The sequence below is a fragment of the Cantharellus anzutake genome (assembly GCF_015039405.1).
Source record: "Cantharellus anzutake strain C23 chromosome Unknown EI90scaffold_19, whole genome shotgun sequence".
Taxonomy (NCBI): domain Eukaryota; kingdom Fungi; phylum Basidiomycota; class Agaricomycetes; order Cantharellales; family Hydnaceae; genus Cantharellus; species Cantharellus anzutake.
This window is the reverse complement of record NW_024066969.1, coordinates 40,144-60,932: the sequence shown is the minus strand read 5'-3', so window position 1 is coordinate 60,932 and position 20,789 is coordinate 40,144. Positions and strand designations below refer to the sequence as shown.

At 47.5% G+C, this 20,789-nt stretch overlaps 6 protein-coding genes across 6 annotated transcripts; 1 reads left to right on the top strand and 5 right to left on the bottom strand.

The window, feature by feature from the left end:
* The first annotated feature begins 68 nt into the window (after nt 1-68).
* EI90DRAFT_3053619 (uncharacterized protein) lies at nt 69-2,220 on the top strand. Its single transcript, XM_039060031.1, has 6 exons — nt 69-373; nt 431-541; nt 601-765; nt 819-1,081; nt 1,133-1,274; nt 1,332-2,220. Exons 1-6 carry the CDS (start codon nt 110-112, stop codon nt 1,926-1,928), a joined length of 1,542 nt encoding a protein of 513 aa, XP_038916871.1. The 5' UTR covers nt 69-109; the 3' UTR covers nt 1,929-2,220.
* Nucleotides 2,083-2,947, bottom strand: EI90DRAFT_3153955 (uncharacterized protein; the record flags this gene model as incomplete). Its single annotated transcript, XM_039065900.1, has 4 exons — nt 2,083-2,310; nt 2,429-2,685; nt 2,744-2,827; nt 2,890-2,947. The coding sequence occupies 4 exons, from the start codon at nt 2,945-2,947 to the stop codon at nt 2,194-2,196; spliced, it is 516 nt and encodes a 171-aa protein (XP_038916870.1). The 3' UTR covers nt 2,083-2,193.
* A 1,832-nt stretch (nt 2,948-4,779) lies between these two features.
* On the bottom strand, nt 4,780-5,670 carry EI90DRAFT_3288820 (uncharacterized protein). The gene is made up of 2 exons (XM_039067126.1): nt 5,278-5,670; nt 4,780-5,220 (listed from the first exon to the last, which is right to left on the bottom strand). Exons 1-2 carry the CDS (start codon nt 5,399-5,401, stop codon nt 4,955-4,957), a joined length of 390 nt encoding a protein of 129 aa, XP_038916869.1. The 5' UTR covers nt 5,402-5,670; the 3' UTR covers nt 4,780-4,954.
* An 839-nt stretch (nt 5,671-6,509) lies between these two features.
* On the bottom strand, nt 6,510-7,942 carry EI90DRAFT_669867 (P-loop containing nucleoside triphosphate hydrolase protein). The gene is made up of 6 exons (XM_039067933.1): nt 7,769-7,942; nt 7,580-7,712; nt 7,372-7,518; nt 7,058-7,312; nt 6,924-7,009; nt 6,510-6,862 (listed from the first exon to the last, which is right to left on the bottom strand). The coding sequence occupies exons 1-6, from the start codon at nt 7,889-7,891 to the stop codon at nt 6,569-6,571; spliced, it is 1,038 nt and encodes a 345-aa protein (XP_038916868.1). The 5' UTR covers nt 7,892-7,942; the 3' UTR covers nt 6,510-6,568.
* A 5,700-nt stretch (nt 7,943-13,642) lies between these two features.
* On the bottom strand, nt 13,643-14,343 carry EI90DRAFT_3122336 (uncharacterized protein; the record flags this gene model as incomplete). The annotated part of the gene is made up of 2 exons (XM_039063491.1): nt 13,643-14,221; nt 14,275-14,343. The coding sequence occupies 2 exons, from the start codon at nt 14,341-14,343 to the stop codon at nt 13,643-13,645; spliced, it is 648 nt and encodes a 215-aa protein (XP_038916867.1).
* Nucleotides 14,344-17,622: 3,279 nt separating this feature from the next.
* EI90DRAFT_3122335 (uncharacterized protein) lies at nt 17,623-18,192 on the bottom strand (the record flags this gene model as incomplete). The annotated part of the gene is made up of 3 exons (XM_039063490.1): nt 17,623-17,855; nt 17,907-18,007; nt 18,059-18,192. 3 exons carry the CDS (start codon nt 18,190-18,192, stop codon nt 17,623-17,625), a joined length of 468 nt encoding a protein of 155 aa, XP_038916866.1.
* Between the last annotated feature and the right edge of the window lie 2,597 nt (nt 18,193-20,789).

Genomic DNA, 20,789 nt, shown 5'->3' with positions numbered 1-20,789 from the left:
GGCGACCAGTCGTAGCCAGTTCAGCTTGGAGTGCTGGCAAACGACTGTTTACATGTCTGTTGCCAAACAAGCGACAACAAACCCTAATTTCCATCCGGCTGTGGGTCGAATGGCGACTGCAACGCCTCGACGTGTTTTCGTTGAGATTCCGTTTGATTCGGTTCGGAGAAATGCATCTCAGGCTTCTACTCCGCTGCGTTTGACATCACCGCTGAAACGGAAAGTCGATGTCTTCGGTATCACTAACGAGAATTTAGTGAGCGGTTCATCAAATTTTGCAAAACTCCCCAGCCAACCTGCAACAAAGAAGACCCGGCTTGATGCGCCCCCTGCTAAAAAGCGTGCGATTGACGCGCTTGACGCGTCCAATGAGGTAAGACCTTAACCGCACCTATTACGCGTGGCTAATATTGCTCAACCAATTTGGAAGGCAAAGACACGCCGCTCTACTCGCCCGAAAAAGGTTTTAAGCCCGTCATGTCCTCGTTGGATGCCTATGAACAAGTCCCTAAGCAGGGAGGCTGTTGAGGACCGCATCCAGGTCTGTTTTTATTCATGTGTTTGAGAATAGCTTGACTTCCCAGGTGACTTGATGTGCAGATCAGGGAATTTTGCTATCGCTTCTCTCTGGTTCTAGGGTTAGCTAAGAAGCATGTCGAATCACTTGACTACTTTGATACGTTCTCGGACCAAACCTGTAAAGCGATCGTGATCAGCCTTGTCACTCTAATCTCGCGAGACGAATCTGATCGTGAAACCAACTCAGTAAGAACAGGTCTGCCAAGATCCATCTGCCCTAGCTAATTGCCACTGCCTAGATTTTTAGAAACGTCTTGAAAACCATCAAGTCACCCCGCGCGAATCTTGAAGATGTATGGCGTGCGGTAGAATCGCTTAAGGACATCCTTTATTCACACCTAGAGACCCCTGCCCCAGTGTCTGCCCAATTAATTGAGCGCACAAGGCTAACTCGCCGCAGCGGCGAGACTCTTATAGATTCTTCACAGCTGATACCTGTGATATTATCCCTTATTGAAGAGACGGTGAAGACTCGGTTTATCCGCCAAGAATTCGATGATGGGTATGTCATCAATTAGAGACGACAGACCCCCAGTGCTCAAACTTTTCCTAGGATGGAGAAAGTAGCAGAAGTCAACAAAAAGAAGGCTACTGAGTTGAAGAACATCGCAGAACGCTGGAGTGTCACCCGGCAGGAATTACGCAAAGCGATTGAACAAGCGCCCAAACCTGAGCGACGGAATCTAAGTGAAAAAGTAAGCATGTGTGAGAGTTCCTTTGTTTGTCCCATTCACTTATGTGCTACCGACAAGTTGACGGCCGCCAGAGGGAAACATAAGATCGAGTTGCTTCAATCACGGGTGTCTCATGCAACTGGACTTCAGGCTTGCAGACTTCGGTATCAGCCTCTGGGTGTGGACTCATCGGGGCGAATCTATCACGCTCTATCTCATCCCAACAACCTTGCAACGGGTCCGAGGCGCAGTCGAGCCTCGTTATCGCACCGCACTCGTGAATCGATGAAGAATTGGGCATACTTCGTTTTCGTATGGGGGAAAAGGCCAGAAGATGCGCATCGTAGTGCTGAAGACGATGAAGAGGAAGATGAAGATGAGTCAGAACAATGGTGGATTTTCTCCGATGCCGCATCAATTCGACAGCTTGCGGATTGGCTTTCGTCCACCTCCATTCCTCCCGATACTGCATCCTCTACCGCTGTCTCGTCTGCCACTGGTTTTGCTAGGAACACCCCCAGATCTTCGGAATTGCAGGATCCTGATAATGGGGGAGATGACACGACTGAAACCAAGAATTCGGATCGACGTATTCCTCCCCATATACGCGACTTGTGCAAGGACCTCAACGAGTTCGCCGACTTTCTGGATGTGTGTTTTCCTCCTGAAAAGTAGGGAAGCACTTCCACGGACACGAGATCAAACTAGCGAAGACGAAAACGCTTTAGATACAGCTTCATATGTATCTCCCATTTACTTTACTCCTCCATTCAGATACCATCGTGCCTTATTGGCCCTGGCCGTTGTTGCACCCTCCACTCCACGTGGGCACAGTCTTAGCCTTACGAGTATAATTTTTTTCGTTATTTTATCCACCCATATACATTTCACGACTTGTCGATATGACCACAGATTTGTGAAATGATTCGAAAACCAGTGCTTATGTCGGAGATGCGAAAAGTTCAGTATATATTCCATCCAGTTCTTGGAAAGAGACTGTTCTCACGGTCCACTTATGTAGCCGCGATGCCAGCAGGACGGCAAGAACGTGCTTGCACTGTGGCCAAGCAAGCCACCAGGATCCAGAAATAGATAAGGATATCGCCAGTTGTGCACAAAAGCTTGTGGCATCAGTATGTTGGAAACATCGTCATTAAACCAGATAAGACGCGCACCACCAAAGGTGAAAGCTCTTCCTCTTCATCATCCAGAGGTGACCTTGGGCTTCGAAGGAGAACGGTGTAAGCAAACGCAGGACACGTGCAGAAATGACGAGGGGTTCTGAATAATCGGCTTTCGGTCGTAGTATATGAATCGTTTTCGAGCGCAGATGGTGGTGTGTTCCTGAATACGTCTATTTCCACGGCGTACGAGTCGGTGCTGCCGGACACGATGTAGGCTTTACGTCCCCCTGGTGTATCATATCTCGTCACTAGGTCATGCCAGTAGTTTAGTCGCGAACGAGTATCCGAGGACCCTGGATCACATACCGCACTTCTTATCTAGAAGGTCGAGAGCTGCTACGACAGTATGAGATACCAGTAAGTTGAGAGCGAGAATTGTATCTTCTGGCACTACGAAAAAATATTAACAAGCCACTCCTAGAGGAACGATAAATCTCAATCGTAGGGCAGACCATTATCTGGGGTGACTGTATCTAGCAGAGCATCAAGAACACGATCGAACTCGTCCATGGCACTAAGCGTAATTGACAATTGTCCCTGGCATTTTAAGAGTTACACGGTGACTCGATGAGTCTTCCCTCGAAGCGGAGTTAGCCGAATATAATAGTCGCGATTTATGTAAAGAGATTACATAAGACTTACCTATGCCAGCGCAGCATGCGCCACCTGCCAAAGTAAGAAACCAAGAAATAGTATGATACCGCGGAGTACAATATTGCCGGGTCAGTATTCCTTCGTAAATTACCCGGGAAACAATGTATGTATATGGCACGACATCTGGTACAGTTGATATCTTGGCCTGATATTCGGCAATTTTTACTAAGGGAAATCCGAGTTAAACGTTATAAACGATGACCTCTGTGTGACCAGTTACCGCCTTCCGATTGACTTATTCCCTTTGCTTGCACCATCGTGATGACTACAGACCAGGGGCTTCCCTTCCTTTTGTTCATCACTTCCAGATTTCTCTCTGCTGTCCGCTGTCTCAACCTCAGTTGTTTTAGGTTATTGAGAGTCGTTTAGAGGTATGTGCTTTCTCCACATCCATGTCCATCCACCCTGAAGCCATCCTTTCGCGAAATCGGCGTGCCCTTGAATCACCGATGATCGCTGCAAATCCGCGCCGCACACGAAATGCCATCTCTAACCGGCAATGACGACAGGGCACGAACCAACCTGCTCCTGTCTCTTCGGTCCTCTGTCCTACCCTATCCGGTGCTTCCTGCAGTCGGAGTGTGCACTGGCGCAGTTTTTCGTCTTTTCATCCCAACCTCCTTTGTATTACGATGGCGCCCAAACCCCTGTCAACATTGTGGTGCTCTTCTATCAGAGAGTGAACATTTGGGTTGATGTTGTCGAAATGGCTCCAAAGTTCTTTCCCCCCTACCACGTTTCTCGTGGCTCTTGCGAACAACTTCCCTATAGTTGCCGGGAACGGCACCCGTTCTCTCAACTACCTCTTCAACCTCGGTGCACAGGGAGTCTCTGGTGAACTACATTCATTCCAAGGTAAGTTCCTTTCAGCTAGGCCAGAGCCCTATTCCCACTCTCTTCTTTTAGGGTCTTATTCATTATGCATAACGGGTCAGATGTACTACCGTATCGTGCTGAGCCGTCGTTCTGGGCATCCTGCAAATTGGTTTCTATATGACCCTGCTGGAGCCACTGCTGTGGCACTGAAATCCAACGTATCACCCAGGATAAAGCGTTGCTCCGGTTCAAAGCGCGCCTTCACTTTGACGACTCAAATCGCCATTTCGACAAATTTCGCCTGCCTCGCCCAGGGTCCAATGTGGATATCCAAGCGAAATGGATGACAGACTCCGCCCTGAATGATTGAGAATAGTATGTATTTAGGTGCTCTACCTGCCGCGATGGCAGAATCTGATATCATGGCTCTACACCTTCCGCACCTGCTCCCAAAATGAAAGCGATTGTTGGGGGATGCTGCTGCGGCGCCCGGCACTGAAAGTGACAATAAGGACTTGATCAGCTGGTGGGTCCTCGCGCGGAAAAGGAAGGCGTCTGGGCAGGGTATAATTGACAATGCGGCGGTTAGGCCTTGAGAATCTAAATAATGAGGCGGGGGCGTCATGTGCTGGCCCAAGTGGCTGCTTGGTGAATGATGTCAATACTGATATTGTACATAACTGGACTCGATCGAGCCGAAGGCTGTCCACTTGTTTTATTAAACAATCCACGGAGATACATTCCGAGTATTTTTGCTGGCGTCCCCAACCATAATACGGGTACCAGGGTATCACACCATGATTTTCACTTGGGATTCCTGATTTTCCCGATTTTTTTTTTTTACTGCGATTTACTTCTTCATCCATTTCGTGGTGAGGTTCTCCAATAAAAATTGCATAAAATTACAAAGTTTATGAGCTCGCCGGATTTATTGTCGACATAGGTTTATTTTCTTTGTGGCTCCCCTTTGCATGGTTGACATAAATTCCGGATGCAGGCGCATTCTGCAATCCCTACCAAGGTGCCAGCTCCGCCAGATATTGACACTTAGCATATGTGCGGTGCTTCGCACCACATGTTATCGCGCCAAATCCAACCGGGGTTTTCTGTGCAGGCTGAGGCCTGTCCAACCAGATAGCAATATCCCCTCGTTCCATCCGACGCAATGAACCAAATATCACCGACGAACCAGCCCTTAACGGAAACAGTAACAGAATGGTCGCAAACTGTGCCGTTAATTACCCCGGGCGCAGCTTCCTCAATATTTTCGCCCTCGCCTTTCGAGTTGTCGACTACATTATCGCAGCTAGTGTCTGTGGTGCAAACACTAAGTAAGAGCAAATTTTACTTCAGATTTGATTTCGGTTCACCTGCTTGCGAAGCTGTTATAACAATTCGCTTGCCATAGGGGGAAGTGAGCGCGCCGACATGGAAATGGGCTGTGGCAACTTTGGGAAGTAGAGCGAGCATGATGATGGCACTCCAGACTCGCATTGTGATTTTTGGCGGAGTGCGTGCTACTGCTGATCGATAGCTAGTGCAGACGGCGTGAATCAGGGAGTAGTCTGGACCGTGGGTACTTGGAAGACTGGTGAGAGAAGGCTAGAGGAAAGGAAACCCATCGGAGGTACTTATATAGCAGTTGCATGAGGCATCCAATCAATCTTTGAAAAAGGAAAAGTGAAAGTAATCTGCACCCCAAAATGGCGCTTGACATTGTCGACTTTCCCAGAGGCGACCAGAGTGTACCCGTCTTCGCCCGGGTAGAACCCGCTCCGTTGGCAAGTCCCACTTTACGGATATTCCTACTGTTCAATCAATGAATACTTGCATGTTGATATCTCAACTCAGCGGATTTACATCTAACTAGCTTTATGTATGATCCTTTATTTAGAACTCTCGGCTATTACATTCCTTTTTCCCGGCTTCCCGCCACTCCGCAGCGGGTCCCGTAAATTTTCCCTCTGAGCAAGATGTACATCCTCTAGGAACCACCCTACGGGTCGGTGTCGAAACTGGGTCTTCAAATTCTACTGATTCTAAAGCCCAAAGTGCCTCAAGGCCTCAGGGTTGTCGTTCCCGCCGAGGCGCGGCGCGGCATAGATTGTGAAAACCGTCATCGACTAATTATTAGGAATTTGTATGTAGCAGCAGACATGATTACGACAACATCTCTGCATAGCTATATAGGATTTGCTAACTGCAATCCTGACTTGGCGAATCATTCAAAAAATCCCAAATATTGCAGAAATTACGATCGACTGGGAATGTGAATGCTTGTACATCCTAACCAAGTGTGGCTCCCAGGATATTATACTTGGCTACTGGCACCTTAACGACATCACAAAACCTTTAGCATTGGTTCAATGTGCGAGTCATTCCCATCGGATCCACAGCATCAATTGGTAGTTGATAGGTGGATCGGACGGAGTCACAGGACTTTCCGACAATCGGCGCTGCCACTGTCAGTTCCGTGGAAGCCAACGACCCTGCCTCATCATTCGGGGTTTGCGCGGATCTGGAGCGTTCAGCCTTCTTGGTAAGCAGTCACGATGCCAATGTGTAATAACGCTCAGAGCTGATCAGATTAATATTGAATGGTCAAGCTTGAGAGCGGCAGTGGGTTGCAGCGGTGGAATAATTTATCTCCATGACAAAAGCTCAGCCCTTCGCAGCGCCGACATTTTTCCAGACACTCCTTGCAATATCTGAGAGTACTCTCTTCACTTCATTTGAGGATTCCTCGCGTTCCGCGTCCTCAACATGTCCAACGATAGCAGGAATCCCACAGTCACCGCCGGTGCTCACCGAGCTCACAAGGGGCAGTTCGCCGAGGACTGGTATCCCCCTATCGGACGCCATGTTGTGGAATGAAGTTGTCGGTCCAAATATCTGATGTGCGTTCGAACACGATGGGCATACGAAATGCGACATATTTAGGACTACACCCAGTATCTAGAAGTGCGTTATCAGTGGGGTGTTCGCTTCTCCACATAGGATCACAGTGAACACTCACAGGGATGTCAACCTTTCGGAACATTGAAACACCTTTTGCTACATCAATCAATGCCACATCTTGTGGTGTTGAGACAATAACGGCGCCTACAATGCTCGATCAGAACATGTGCAGAGACATTGGGAGATCATTACCATCGACTTTCGCAAGTTGACCGAATGTCAATGCCACGTCCCCAGTCCCTGGAGGCATATCGACGACTAAGGCATCCAATCCCCGTCCGCCTTCATCTCGCCAGTCAACGTCAAACAAAAGTTGTTGAGTTGCCTTCTGAACCATAAGTCCCCTCCATACAACGGCAGGTGCATCGCCCGCCGTAGATCTTGGAAGGAGGAAACCCATCGACATACATGCTATGGAATGGTTGTGCAACGGCACTAGATGACCGTCTTTTTTGAGAATAGCACTTCAGTAGATAGTTGCCATCTATGGGGGCAGCCGGACTCGCCTTTGGTGAGTTCTGGCTCAGAGGAATTTTCAAGACCCATTAATTTGGGTATTGACGGCCCGAAGATATCCAAGTCCAACAACCCAACTCGAAGGCTGCGACCGTGACTGGTCTGCGCTGTCATGGCCAACGCCAATGCAAGATTCGCTATTTAACCGTCATAAAAAAATTAGTTTGTCGTATTAAGATGAAGAGATTTGAATATTACTTGCAACTGTGCTTTTTCCTACGCCACCCTTCCCACTAGCTACAGCTATTACACATCCAGCATTTGGGATCTGCCTCCTTGGTGCGCGAGTAGGAATCGTGGGTGGTGGCTGAGACCCAGATCGCGGAAGTCCCTAAGTTGCCAGTGTTCGACAGGCACGCATAGATTGGCAGGAGGACAGCAACACACCAACGGATTTTGATGAGAGGAAGGAAAAGAGGATCTGAATTGCCTTATATAAATTTGCACACATGAAGCCTTCTTGTGATAAGCTTCGGCTGCAGTCCGGCGGGCGATGCAGAAGAAGGACATGGATAGAAGAGCGTGGGAATGAGGTCGGGGCTAGTGCACGTGATGGATGCGTTGTCGTCGGTGACTTCCCCACTGACTCTGCACTGCCCCCTTATTTCGTTTTCATGTTCTTATGTCGCGAGAGGTAATCAAATTTGTTATTTTTCTCACACCAACACAAAAAAAATACAATAGGGGTGTTCACAGTAGCGAAAAGTACAACGCCCACAAGAGTTGCCAAAAGTTGGACTTTCCTAGCGACTTTTGAGCTTGACTTTTGACCTCTTTTGATCCACTTTTGAGGTCATTCATAGTTGCGTGCAAAAAAAGTGTGTCAAAACAGCCTCTCCGGTCATGAAGGATTTGAATGGATTACATAATGTTGTCATATCCGTGCATACCCGATCCCAACCCGACTTCCAGACCTCCTCCTTCCCCACCTTCTGGAGTCTTGTCCTACTGCTGTCCGTTCCGATACTCACCCTCGGTCCTGGCAACACACCTCCTTCTACCTCCCATGCCACCTCTACTCCTCCTTCCCTCTCCTCCCCTATCTCCGTCCACTCCGATACTCACCTCGGACCGAACACCGCCCCTCTCGCCACCCTCCTACTCCTCCGCTCCTCCTTCACAACGCCTCCACCCTTCTGTCATCCTCCTATGCTTCCCCCGTCCGCTCCGATACTCACCTTCAGACCTGACAACCCTCCTTTCTGCCACTCCTTCTCTCTTCCCTTTCTCCTCTCTCCTCCCTCTGGTACTCTTCCGCCGACCTCCCACCAGGTTGCGACCTTCCACCGCTGTCCCATACTTTGTACTCGGGCACCACTCGTACCTTTGCTCCGAGCCTCCGTCATAGTCCCTACCCCGGACTTTGACTCCACCTCGGTCTTAGTCCATTGCATTGGTGACCTCATACTACGTAAACACCATTGCCAATATTCCTCGGACTTTCAACCCCACCTCCGTAACCTCCGTAAGCTCCGCAACCTCTGAGCTTCGCGGATCGCCTTCGGCACTTTCGCCACTTGTAATGTATGTATCTCTCACGTTTTCCCCTCATCCCTATTTGGACTGCTGCTTCTTCCCATTCTAGCCAGTTAGTCATCATCCCCACTTCTCCTCATCCTCCTGCCCCTCTGGGCCTTGCCCTCCCTACCTCCTTTCAGACGTATCACAGGTCTTGCCTTATGACCTTCGGTACCGCTCCGCTTCTGTCTACCCTTTGTTCCTGTTTGGACATCTTTGTTCCGATTTGGATCCCCTTTGTTTCCTTGTGCTTTTGCCCCCTCCATTATATATATCGGCGCTTGTACATACTCGTTTTGGGCTCAGTCCGAAATCGACCTGAAATGCCCCCTAGAGACTTCCTGCTTGCCTACTGTGAAATTAAGGACCAAATGGACAAACAGCAATGGCACAGCGCTCCGCTTGAGTCGCTGAGGCCAAGGTCCCTCCACACTAAGTCTCCGGTTCCACTCTGGAGTCATCTGAATCCGCGACACATCTCTAACAAATGTTCACTCTGCATGCCCATTCTTAGTGAACATGAGCACTTAATCCATGCTGCTCTCAAGCATGCATCCAGCCTCCAAGCCCAGTACTGACATCAACGATGCAGTCTTCTCTGCAACCTTCACTCTATCGATGAGCTGAGTGATCTATCCATTTCCGATTTTGACACTGATGACGACTCCGAGTCCGAAACCTCATCTGACACTGATAGCACAAGTACAAGTTCCAGCAGCAGCAGCAGTAGCACCTCATCCTCCAAGTCCACTGGTAGCACTATAGAATTGCTATCTCATTCATCTATCCTTTCATCCCACTCAACCTATGAAGACCTTGTTGAAACCTACACGAGGCTCCATCACTCCCATGTTCAAGCCATCCGATGTGTCCAGCAGTTTCTTTAAAATGTTGTTACCACTAGAGTCCTCTTCCCGCATTCAGTTCCCAAGTGCAGCCAGCTTTCCTTTGTACTTCAGTGTTACAAAGAGGACGATGCATGGCACTTCCACCACAACCTACGTGTCTCACCTCATTCCTTTGATGTTCTTCTATCTCTTATCTGAGAACATCCAATATTTTACAACAGCTCTAATGCGGAACAAGCCCCCATATCACACCAGCTCGCGATAACTCTTTACTGCTTTGGTAAATTTGGGAACGGTGTATCAGTTGAAGCTGTCACGCAATGGGCAGGCTGCAGTGCTGGAGCAGTCATTAATTCTACAAGATGGATAATTGCGGCATTCCTCTCTCTTCATGACCAAGCAATCCACTGGCCAAGTGCATTGGAGAAGTGGGAAGCTTCTGATTGGGTGGAACGAGTCTCATGCCCCACTTGGAGACCAGGATTTTGTATGGTGGATGGCACACTAATACCACTCCATGCAAAGCCAGGACATTATGGTGAACAATTCTTTGACCGCTGAAGGAGAGAACAAAGGAAGGTCAGTTGGGAGGTTCAAACGAGACCACCACCAAGCTGTTCCCCAGTTCTTTAGTTAGGATGGGGAAGTGTAGTAGTAGTTTTTGTTGTAATTATAGTACCAATCTGAGTGTTTTGGCTAATTCTATTTTTATGGGTTAGTCTAAAAGTTTCTGGGAATTGACTTACAGATAAACCGAGCCCTGCAGAGCTGTTCCTTTATCGAAATTTCTTAATTTGTCTGGGTGTAATTCTGTGTAGCGTTGTTTAATTTGGAATTTAACTTGAATTAAATCTTCTACTGGGTGAAGTTTCAAAGATTCTACTCAGTTAATGGATTTAGATTGTGTCTGGAGTGTCCCTTGAGTTTGTTTTATTTTTGTCTTATTTTATTGCTTGTTTTAACAGTAGCAAAATAACTGTTTTGTGTTTACACTTTGAAATCTGGAGTGTTAACCAGCTCTCCTGTTGAAATATCTACTTAATATTTCTCTCCTTAATTGCTGCCTTTTACTACAGTGGCAATCTTAACTGTATATCACTTTTTCGCACTGGAGTGACAACCAGAAATGCTTGAGAAAAATAATACTCTATTTTCTTACTTTGAGGGGGGAAAAAAGTCGCAGAAAGGGTCTCCCTTTTATACTCCTTGGGTCGCCTTCCTTTTTCACACTCTACCTCATATTTACAGGATTTATTTACAGTGTATTTTTCTCAAACTGAATAAAAAATGAAATTTTCATGCTATAGTTCTACTGTGCTTTGCTGTGCTGAACTGTGGCTCTACTGTGGTCAGACTGCACCTAGAATCCTTATTGTCCTTCCTTGCCTAGGCTATTTTAATGGTTAATTAGAACTTGACTGCACTGCATTTGCCGCAGTTTCCTATTTCAAATTCCTCATATTTACCATTAAATTCGCTATGACTCGGTAATTCTGAATTCAAACTTTGCATTACTATGCGTACAGCTGCACTGAGACCTTCAGCTGATTTATTCCATTTTTGTTCAGCAACATTTAGTTAAAATGAGACTTGAAATGGTAAATGAATGAATTATTCAGGTTTAGAACTGAAAGAAAAAGTTGCTAGTAGTCAAGAATTACTCAAACAAATGTATTATAGCTCTCCACTTCATTAGAATATTGTTCCCTAAAATTCCTGCCATGGTCTGTCATAGTTTAGTGGATTTCGTGGATTTCGTTCATCTCCCCTGATTCCCCTTTGTATTATTGCATCCTAATCCTCCATATGTATTGTTCGTTGTTATAGTAGGTCGTCCTTGAAGATATCATGTTTTTATGTATCTTATTTAGGGCTCTGGACCTCTTGAAGCTGTCTTCCCATGTGTTTTCAGGTTTCTAACTTCATGTCCTTGTATCTTATTCATTTCTGGATGGTTTTTCATGTTCTTGGTATCATAAATTTTCATTTATTCCCACCTTTCCAATGGTACTAAAGTTGTGTTCTATTTCCTGGTATTCGTCAAGTTTGCAAAAGTTTGTGCACACATTCGGTAATCACGTGCGTCGTTCCCATAGTCATTTGTATGTGGGTGCCGTTTCTGTTTAAATGTTCAGGATTTATGGTATGCGCGGGTGTTTGTATCCTTCATATGGGCTTCCGTGATTTATTTCAGATTTTTCCCTCATGATCTAAGGTTGTTTTGCACTTTCTGTGCTTTGTTTTGACCGGGCTCTTCCTTATTTGGATGGAAATTGGTCTTTGCGATCTGCTGAAGTGCAGATCTCGGTTCTGATGGCCGGTTCCCTTTGCATTGCCACCCTCACGTGTCATTAAACATGATGTGGATTTCTATATTCCCGTCATTGGTATAGCTTCACAATGGCTGGACCGTTTGGGCTGAAAATTTGCATAACTATAGTTCCCTATTTTTCATAATTCCCGTGTAAATTTCGTTGTATGTTTTAATTATGGATCCTATGTAAACATTGTCTTTTCCCTGAGCCCGGACTTTTGATGTTGCTATTCCCATTATTGGATATCTCATTAATGCGTGATCCTTTTATTATGAAAATTTGGGTGGATTAAGATTAGATCCCTTCCTTTCTAATGGGCTATCAAGCTCGTCTCAGTCGTTACTGTTTGTTCTTCATGCTTGCTTTTTAAACATTGTCCTTGTTTTCTGGGAGTTTTAGTCATATCTCTGTCGTTTATAAACACGACTTTGAATTTTGCATTAGTTCCTAAGGAATCCTTGTTCCATGGTACTTCCATCCTTGGCTATGTGTGCAGACGTGGGAAAGTAGTTTCCGTGGAGGTTCTCTGGTTGTTTTTATAGTCAAATCTTGGTCGATTGTCCTAATTATTGGTTTAATATTTGCTATAAATTTACCCGAGAATTCCGTCTTGTTGATGCTAAGCTTGAAGTATTTTTGCTAATTTTCTTTCTTCCATTTTATCGTATGTAGTCGTAATAATTTGTAAAATTTCATAAAATTTCGTTAAAATTCAGGTTCTTCTATTTTCTCAGATCTACTTGTTGTATGGGGTTTTGTGATTTATCTGGCATATTTCCATAATGGGTTTCCATAGTGACCATTATTTCTCCTACACCGCAAATCCAATTACTCCCTTAGCCTAATGGTATGCCATTCCATTTTCATGAAGCTTTGACTCACTGCTTTTAGTTAGTGACACTTCAAAATCTACGCATAATTGACTATGTTCTTGGCCCACCAGGGAGTGTCCATGACTCCATGGCCTTTAAAGAGTCGTGTGCTTATAAGGAATCTGACCAATTGTTCTGAGATGGTGAGTGGCTATGGGGGGACTCTGCTTATGGTTTGACACCATGGTGCATGGTACCATACAAGAAGCCACAATCTCTTATACCAGCTAACCAACAGTTCAACTACCATCTTTCTGCCATAAGTCTAAATATTCAACTGATCCTCCCCTAGTGACTGATAATTGTCAATTCAGGTCCATATCCGGTCAGAGCATGCAGTAGGTTTCCTTAAAGGCCGATTCCAATCTCTTTGGGGGCTCTGTCAACAAATCAATAGTGTGCATGACTACAAACTTGCTCTTGAATGGGTCCGTGCCTGCCTTATCATTCACTCATTGGTAGCACATGAAGAGAACTTTGAGTCTGATGAGGATTTCTTGTGGTGGGTTGAAGATGGGTTGCATGGTCATGATGAGAGGGAAGATGATGAAGAAGTTGAAGGGTTTATTTGGGTGCCAACAGAACTGCAGATAGCAGGAGAAACAGAAGGTCAGCGGAAGCGCCAACATGTTCAAGAGGCTTTATTTTATCAGGTGTATGGACAACACTGAAAGCCATAGTACTAAATAGAAAAAAAAGAGTGTGCAACTAGAATTGATTAGGTGCCGAGTCAAGTCCAAGGAGGTTTTCGCCAAGGTCTATTTGTGGTGTGGCAAGTAACATTGGGGGTGTGAGTGGAAATCCAGTTGGCATGAAAGGGTTCTGCTGTGCCTCTTGCGACTCCAACTGCTGCTGTGCCTGGTGCACATCCAATTGCTGCTGTTGCTGCAGCTCTAGTTGGCGGATTTGTAACTTGGGCATTCTGTGTTCATGCTTATTTGCCTCACACTGTCTATGTGTAGCAATGTGTGCCATGTATTCTGCATGCCGCTGGTTTGACTCTCGCTCTGCGAGTTCAGACTCAAATTTGCTTGCTTCATGGAAATCAGCAAGTGAGTCTCGCTTTACCTTGATACCCTGTGCCATGGTATGGGCTGAAGATGTGCCTGGTGTCATAGATCTTGAGGTTGGTGTAATAGGAGCGGGGAGCTGCAAGTGCTGGGGTGCAAACCTTGGGTCAACCTTAGGTTTGGTATCAACACTCTGCAGCTGCTCATCGAGTAAGGTAGTATGGGGTGATGGAAGTGGGGAAGGGGAAGATGAAATTGGGAGTAGCGACACACTATTCTAATATCTTGGAGTCAGTAACTACTAACCGGTTTCATCCTTCCTTTACATACCAAGTCCATGCCATCTTCCAACACCTCAGCCAGAGTTGCATCCTGAGACTCCAGTACATTTGTATCCATAGTAGGCGAGGCTGAAGAAAGGTTTTCGGACCCTTGGGCTTGTCTCACAGTTGAATTTGAGATCAAGTCAATGGAATGTTTTGGAAGTGTGGACCAAATTCCATCCAAATCATCAAACCAAGGGAACTGTTAGAACTGGGCAAGGGTGGACGATTCTGGAGGGGAACCGGAGACTTAGCAAGGAGGGACCTTGGCCTCAGCGACTCAAGCAGAGTGCTGTGCCATTGCTGTTTGTCCATTTGGTCCTTAATTTCATAGGCGGCGAGCAGGAAGTCTCTAGGGGGCATTTCAGGTCAATTTTAGACTAAGGCCTAAAATGAGTATGTACAAGCGCCGATATATATAATGGAGAGGGCAAAAGCACAGGGAAACAAAGGGGGTCCGAATCGGAACGAAGGCATTGTAGGTGGGATAATTGCCCACATGCAGAGCCGACTCGGATACCCGATTCCACCATTCAGAAAACCCCTTCCATTCATGCGACAACTCGATACGAATTTGACATATAAAAATAGTGCTAATTCGTACGATTCTGACGATACCAAGAACGTTGCAAGAGGGCTAGCGGCTCTCTATGCCGACTAAGCTCGTGGGGCCAAACTCTCCTAAACTCTCTACTTTCTCTCTAAACTTCGCTTGACTCTCGATCCTTAAACTCCGTGTGGGTTCTCCGGGATTCCGCAAGGTCCGGGCTCAACTAATCTACTACCCACTCGTTGTGGGCTAGACAGTTGCCCTTATTCCTACTGTTGGATTCCACACACTCACTCCAACGCGTCCTAGAGAATTTTTGGGGGAGGGGAGAACTTCTTTTCCAAAATCCGGTATGTACAGGATTATAAGAAATAATTATTTTTAGAAATAATAGATGGGGAATATTGGTACCATATGGCACCTGGATACCTTATTAGGCGAAATAATAAAAAAGGGTAACAGTAACAATAAAAGAATATCAATCAATATCTGAAATGATGGCAAAATATGAAAATATAAGAAAATAAGCGATATCTCAATGGATTTACGGAATTATGAGCCGAAATTGGAAATGTGACTGAATAGAACTACTATGCAGCCAATGAGCATTTTTACCAATTTATTAGACGCCGTGGGAACGAGTGAGGCTGGAATTCTGGGTTGCTGCTTGAGATTCCCACGCCCGCACATACTCGTGACCTGCCGTGCCTAACTTGCCCTACACAGAACTCCGTCAATTCTCCACCGATTAGGACGTTCTTGGTATCGATGGGATCGTAGGAATTAGTACTATTTTTAGATACCAAACTTGTACCGAGTCGTCGCGTGAATGAAGGTCGTTTCCTAATCGTAGAATCGGATATCCGAGCCGAGTCTGTGCGTGGGCGATTATCCCGCCTACAACGTCCCAATCGGTGGAGAATTGACGGAGTTCTGCATTGGACAAGTTAGGCACGGGCATGTGCAGGCGTGGGAATCTCAAGCAGCAACCCAGAATTCCAGCCTCACACGTTCCCACGGCGTCTAATAAATTGGTAAAAATGCTTATCGGCTTATCGGCTGTGTAAAATTTATCTCCGGCTTCGTTTTTAATTTCGGCTCTTAATTCCATAAATCCGCTGAGAAATCGCTTATTTCCTTATATTTTCATATTTTGCCATCATTTCAGATATTGATTGATATTCTTTTATTGTTACTGTTACCCTTTTTTATTATTTCGCCTAATAAGGTATGCAGGTGCCATATGGTACCAATATTTCCCATCAATTATTCTAAAAATAATTGTTCCTTATATCCTGTACATACCGGATTTTGGAAAAGAAGTTCTCCCCTCCCCATTTTCTCTAAGGTGCTAGGATGCGCTAGAGAGGGTGTGAGTGTGTGGAATTCCAACAGTAGGAATAAGGGCAGTGATCTAGCTCACAATGAGTGAGTAGTGGACACTGAGCCCAGACCTTGCGGAATCCCGGAGAACCCACACCGGAGTTTAAGGATCGAGAGCGTACGAAGTCTAGTCAAGAAGTAGGAGTTTTGGAGAGTTTGGCCCCATGAGCTTAGTCGGCATAGAGAGCCGCGAGCCCTCTTTCAGCGTCCAAACGGGAACAAAGGGATGACAGAAGCAGAGCAGTACCGAAGGTCATAGGGCAGAACCTGTGGTACATCCAAAAGGAGGTAAGGAGGGTGAAGCCCAGAGGGGCAGGAGGATGAGGGGAAGTGGGGATGATGACTAACTGGCTAGAATGGGAAGAAGCAGCAGTCCAAATAGGGATGAGGGGAAAATGCGAAAGATACATTACAAGCGGTGAAAGTGCTGAAGGTGATCTGTGGAGCTCGGGGGTTATGGAGCTTATGGAGGTTATGGAGGCGGGGTTGAAAGTCTGAGGAATTTTGGCAATGGTGTTTATGTAGTATGAGGTCACCAATGCAATGGACTAAAGCCGAGGTGGAGTCAAAGTCCAAGGTAGGAACTATGATGGAGTCTTGGAGCAAAGGTATGAGTGGCATCTGAGTACAAGGTACAGGACAGTGGTGGAAGGTCGTAACTTGGTGGAAGGTCAGTGGAAGAGGGTTAGAGGGAAGAGAGAGGAGAGAGGAAAGGGGAGAGGAGTGGAGGAGAGGAAAGGTGTCAGGTCCGAAGGCGAGTATCGGAGTGGATGGGAGAAGGGTAGGAGAGTGACAGAAGGGTGGAGGTGTTGTGAGGAGTGAGAGGAGGGTGGTGAGAGGAATGGTGTCCGGTCCGAGGTGAGTATTGGAGTGGACAGAGATAGGGCAGGAGAAGGACGGAGAAGTGGAGGTGGCAAGAGGGGTGAGAGGAGGTGTGGTGTCAGGACCGAAGGTGAATATCGGAACAGACAGCAGTAGGGTAGGACTCCGGAGGTGGTGAATGTCAGAGACCAGGTTTGAGACGAAGGAAAGTCTCCATGGCGGAGGGCTTCGGCCTCAGCGACTTATGCCAAGAGCGCTGTGCCTAGTAACACGTCCGTGCCCTAACTTACTAACTGGCAACCAGATGAAGGGGGTTAACTCTAGTTGATTTTATTACTGAAGTGTAACCTATGTACAAGTTGGATATATATATGGTTACAGCGAAGACGGGTCCACAAATGGTGGAGCCGAACGGAGCGGAGCTAATGGGGTTAAACATTAGCCGACTGAATATTAACGACAAGTCGGGTTACGGGGTTAATGGAAAGGAGGGATAAGCCCGAAGGTGGACTCTGCAGGGTAGGCGAGTGTATTGCTTAGCAGAGGTGGGAGTGTGCTAGCGGATGTCGGAGCTGTCCGGAACTCTTCGGGGCTCCGTACTTAGGGAGGCATAGGTAATAAATTGAAAGGAGGGGGTGGTGACCATCGAGGGGTACCAAGGGGATTGCGGAATACGGGAGCTCCGAGGTTAGTGAAGAAGGAGCGGAGGTAGACCGGAGGGATTGGAGGGACCGGAAGTCGATGGCCGGGGATGGATATGACAGTGAAGATGGAGGTCCGGGAGTCGGGATCAGGTATGCACAGATATGACAGGGACCTCGAGTGTATCTCCGCTAATATTTAGGAATATTAGTGCATGAACATATGAGGAAATTTCTACATACCCATTTTATTTGTGTGGATTTCTTCAATTTCCTCATCTGTTTTAACACCCTGGCCTGTTTCCTTCAGGAACTTAAGGTACTTGTTGTACTGTGTTTCAAGCCTGTCGGATGAAGGTTGATGATTGAATTTGCGTGCTCAAAATACAACACACCAACTGATTTGCCCTTGAATTGCAGTGGTATAGTGGGCTAAGTCCTTGATGTAAAAAGCATGTTCAGGCTTGTCATCCCGATCCCAAATAGACTTGGTGTCAGAGACCAGGTTGAGATGAAGGAGTGTCTCCATGGCGGAGGGCTTCAGCCTCAGCGACTTGTGCCAGGAGCGCTGTGCCAAGTAACACGTCCATGCCCTAACTTACTAACTGGCAACCAGAACTGAAGGGGGTAAACTCTAGTCGATTTTATTACTGAAGTGTAACCTATGTACAAGTTGGGTATATGTCAGAGACCAGGTTGAGACGAAGGAAAGTCTCCATGGTGGAGGGCTTCGGCCTCAGCGACTTATGCCAGGAGTGCTGTGCCAAGTAACACGTCCTTGCCCTAACTATTAGAACGGGGGCTGATACAGACGACTCCGGAGTGGAATCGGAGACTTAGCGTGGAGGGACCTTGGCCTCAGCGACTCAAGTGGAGCGCTGTGCCATTGCTGTTTGTCCATTTGGTCCTTAATTTCACAGTAGGTGAGCAGGAAGTCTCTAGGGGGCATTTCAGGTCGATTTTGGACTGAACCAAAATGAGTATGTACAAGTGCCGATATATATAATGGAGGGGGCGAAATGTCAGGGGTCGACTCCCGGGTCCCCATGACCCTCCCCTATGGTCCACAGCCTCTGGTCTGGCCAGCCCTATCCAGGGCACAATCCTACTGTGGGTAAGGAGATGAGATAAAAGAAGGGCAAGTATATACACTTGCCTACTGTGGGTAAGGAGATGAGAAGGAAGCTAACTTCTCATCTTCCCACAGTGGCCACAATATCAGCAAAACTTCCGGGGATACCTGGAAGTCACATGAGGGGGTAGAAACCGGGTCCGGAGCATGCGGCGCGCGGAGCGTGCATGCATGCGGGAAGCACAGCGGGTGGAAGCGGGTCCGGAAGCGGGTCCGGAAGCGGGTCCGGGTCCGGGCTAGTCAGGGTGTGTGCCCTGACACGAAAGCACAAGGAAAACAAAGGGGAACCGAATCGGGATGAAGACGTCCAAACGGAAACAAAGGGTAGAAGAAGCGGAGCGGTACCGAAGGTCATAAGGCAGGACCTGTGATACGTCTGAAAGGAGGTAGGGAGGGCAAGGCCCAGAGGGCAGGAGGATGAGGAGAAGTGGGGGTGATGACTAACTGGCTAGAATGGGAAGAAGCTGTAGTCCAAATAGGGATGAGGGGAAAACACAGGAGATACATTACAAGCGGCGAAAGTGCCGAAGGCGATCCGTGAAGCTCGGGGGTTGTGGAGCTTACGGAGGTTATGGAGGCGGGGTTGAAAGTCCGAGGGATATTGGCAATGGTGTTTACGTAGTATGAGGTCACCAATGCAATGGACTAAGACTGAGGTGGAGTCAAAGTCCAAGGTAGGGACTATGACGGAGGCTCGGAGCAAAGGTACGAGCGGTGGAAGGTCGTAACTTGGCAGGAGGGTGGCAGAGGAGTACCAGAGGGAGGAGAGAGGGGAAAGGTAAGGGAGAAGGAGTGGTGGAAAGGAGAGTTGTCAGGTCCGAAGGTGAGTATCGGAGCGGACAGGGAAGCGTAGGAGGATGACGGGAGGGTGGAGGTGTTGTGAAGGAGGAGCGGAGTAGGAGGGTGGAGAAGTAGTAGGAGGGTGGCGAGAGGGGCGGTGTTCGGTCCGAGGTGAGTATCAGAGCGGACGGAGATAGGGGAGGAGGAGTAGAGGTGGTGTGAGGGGTAGAAGGAGGTGTGTTGCCAGGACCGGAGGTGAGTATTGGAACGGCAGTGGTAGGGTATGACTCCGGAGGTGAAGAGGGTGGAGGTCCGGAAGTCGGGTCGGGGTCGGGTATGCATGGATATGACACTAACTTACTAACTGGCAACCAGAACTGAAGGGGGGTAAACTCTAGTCGATTTTATTACTGAAGTGTGACCTATGTACAAGTTGGATATATATATAGTTACAGCGAAGATGGGTCCGCAAATGGTGGAGCCGAGCGGAGCGGAGATAACGGGGTTAAACATTAGCCGACTGAATATTACCGATGAGTTGGGTTATGGGGTTAACAGAAAGGCAGGCGATAACCCAGAAATGGAAAGGAGGGATAGGCCCGAAGGTGGGCTCTGCAGGGCAGGCGAGTGTATTGCCCAGCGGAGGTGGGAGTGTGCTAGCAGACGTCGGAGCTGTCCGGAAGTCTTCGGGGCTCTGTACTTAGGGAGGCATAGGTAATAAATTGAAAGGAGGGGGTGGTGACCATTGAGGGGTACCGAGGGGATTGCGGAATACAGGAGCTCCGAGGTTAGTGGAGAAGGAGCGGAGGTAGACCGGAGGGATCGGAGGTACTGGAAGTCGTTGGACGGGGATGGATATGACAGTATATATAGTTACAGCGAAGGCAGGTCCCCAAATGGCAGAGCCGAGTGGAGCGGAGCTAACGGGGTTAAACATTAGCCGATTGAATATCATCGATGAGTCGGGTTACAGGGTTAACGGAAAGGTAGGTGATAACCCAGAAACGGAAAGGAGGGATAGGCCCGAAGGTGGGCTCTGCAGGGCAAGCGAGTGTATTGCCCAGTGGAGGTGGGAGTGTGCTAGCGGACGTCGGAGCTGTCCGGAAGCCTTTGGGGCTCTGTACTTAGGGAGGCATAGGTAATAAATTGAAAGGAGGGGGTGGTGACCATTGAGGGGTACCGAGGGGATTGCGGAATATGGGAGCTCCAAGGTT

What these genes read in the sequence shown, in the direction of transcription:
- EI90DRAFT_3053619 (XM_039060031.1), top strand. Translation starts at nt 110, where the DNA reads ATGGCGACTGCAACGCCTCGACGTGTTTTCGTTGAGATTCCGTTTGAT. An exon ending in CTGTTGAGGACCGCATCCAG is followed by an intron (nt 542 to 600) that starts GTCTGTTTTTAT and finishes CTTGATGTGCAG; the next exon opens with ATCAGGGAATTTTGCTATCG. An exon ending in CTGATCGTGAAACCAACTCA is followed by an intron (nt 766 to 818) that starts GTAAGAACAGGT and finishes GCCACTGCCTAG; the next exon opens with ATTTTTAGAAACGTCTTGAA.
- EI90DRAFT_3288820 (XM_039067126.1), bottom strand. Translation starts at nt 5,401, where the DNA reads ATGCGAGTCTGGAGTGCCATCATCATGCTCGCTCTACTTCCCAAAGTT. An exon ending in TATAACAGCTTCGCAAGCAG is followed by an intron (nt 5,221 to 5,277) that starts GTGAACCGAAAT and finishes TTTGCACCACAG; the next exon opens with ACACTAGCTGCGATAATGTA.
- EI90DRAFT_669867 (XM_039067933.1), bottom strand. Translation starts at nt 7,891, where the DNA reads ATGTCCTTCTTCTGCATCGCCCGCCGGACTGCAGCCGAAGCTTATCAC. An exon ending in TGAGCCAGAACTCACCAAAG is followed by an intron (nt 7,313 to 7,371) that starts GCGAGTCCGGCT and finishes TTCTCAAAAAAG; the next exon opens with ACGGTCATCTAGTGCCGTTG. An exon ending in TCCGAAAGGTTGACATCCCT is followed by an intron (nt 6,863 to 6,923) that starts GTGAGTGTTCAC and finishes ACGCACTTCTAG; the next exon opens with ATACTGGGTGTAGTCCTAAA.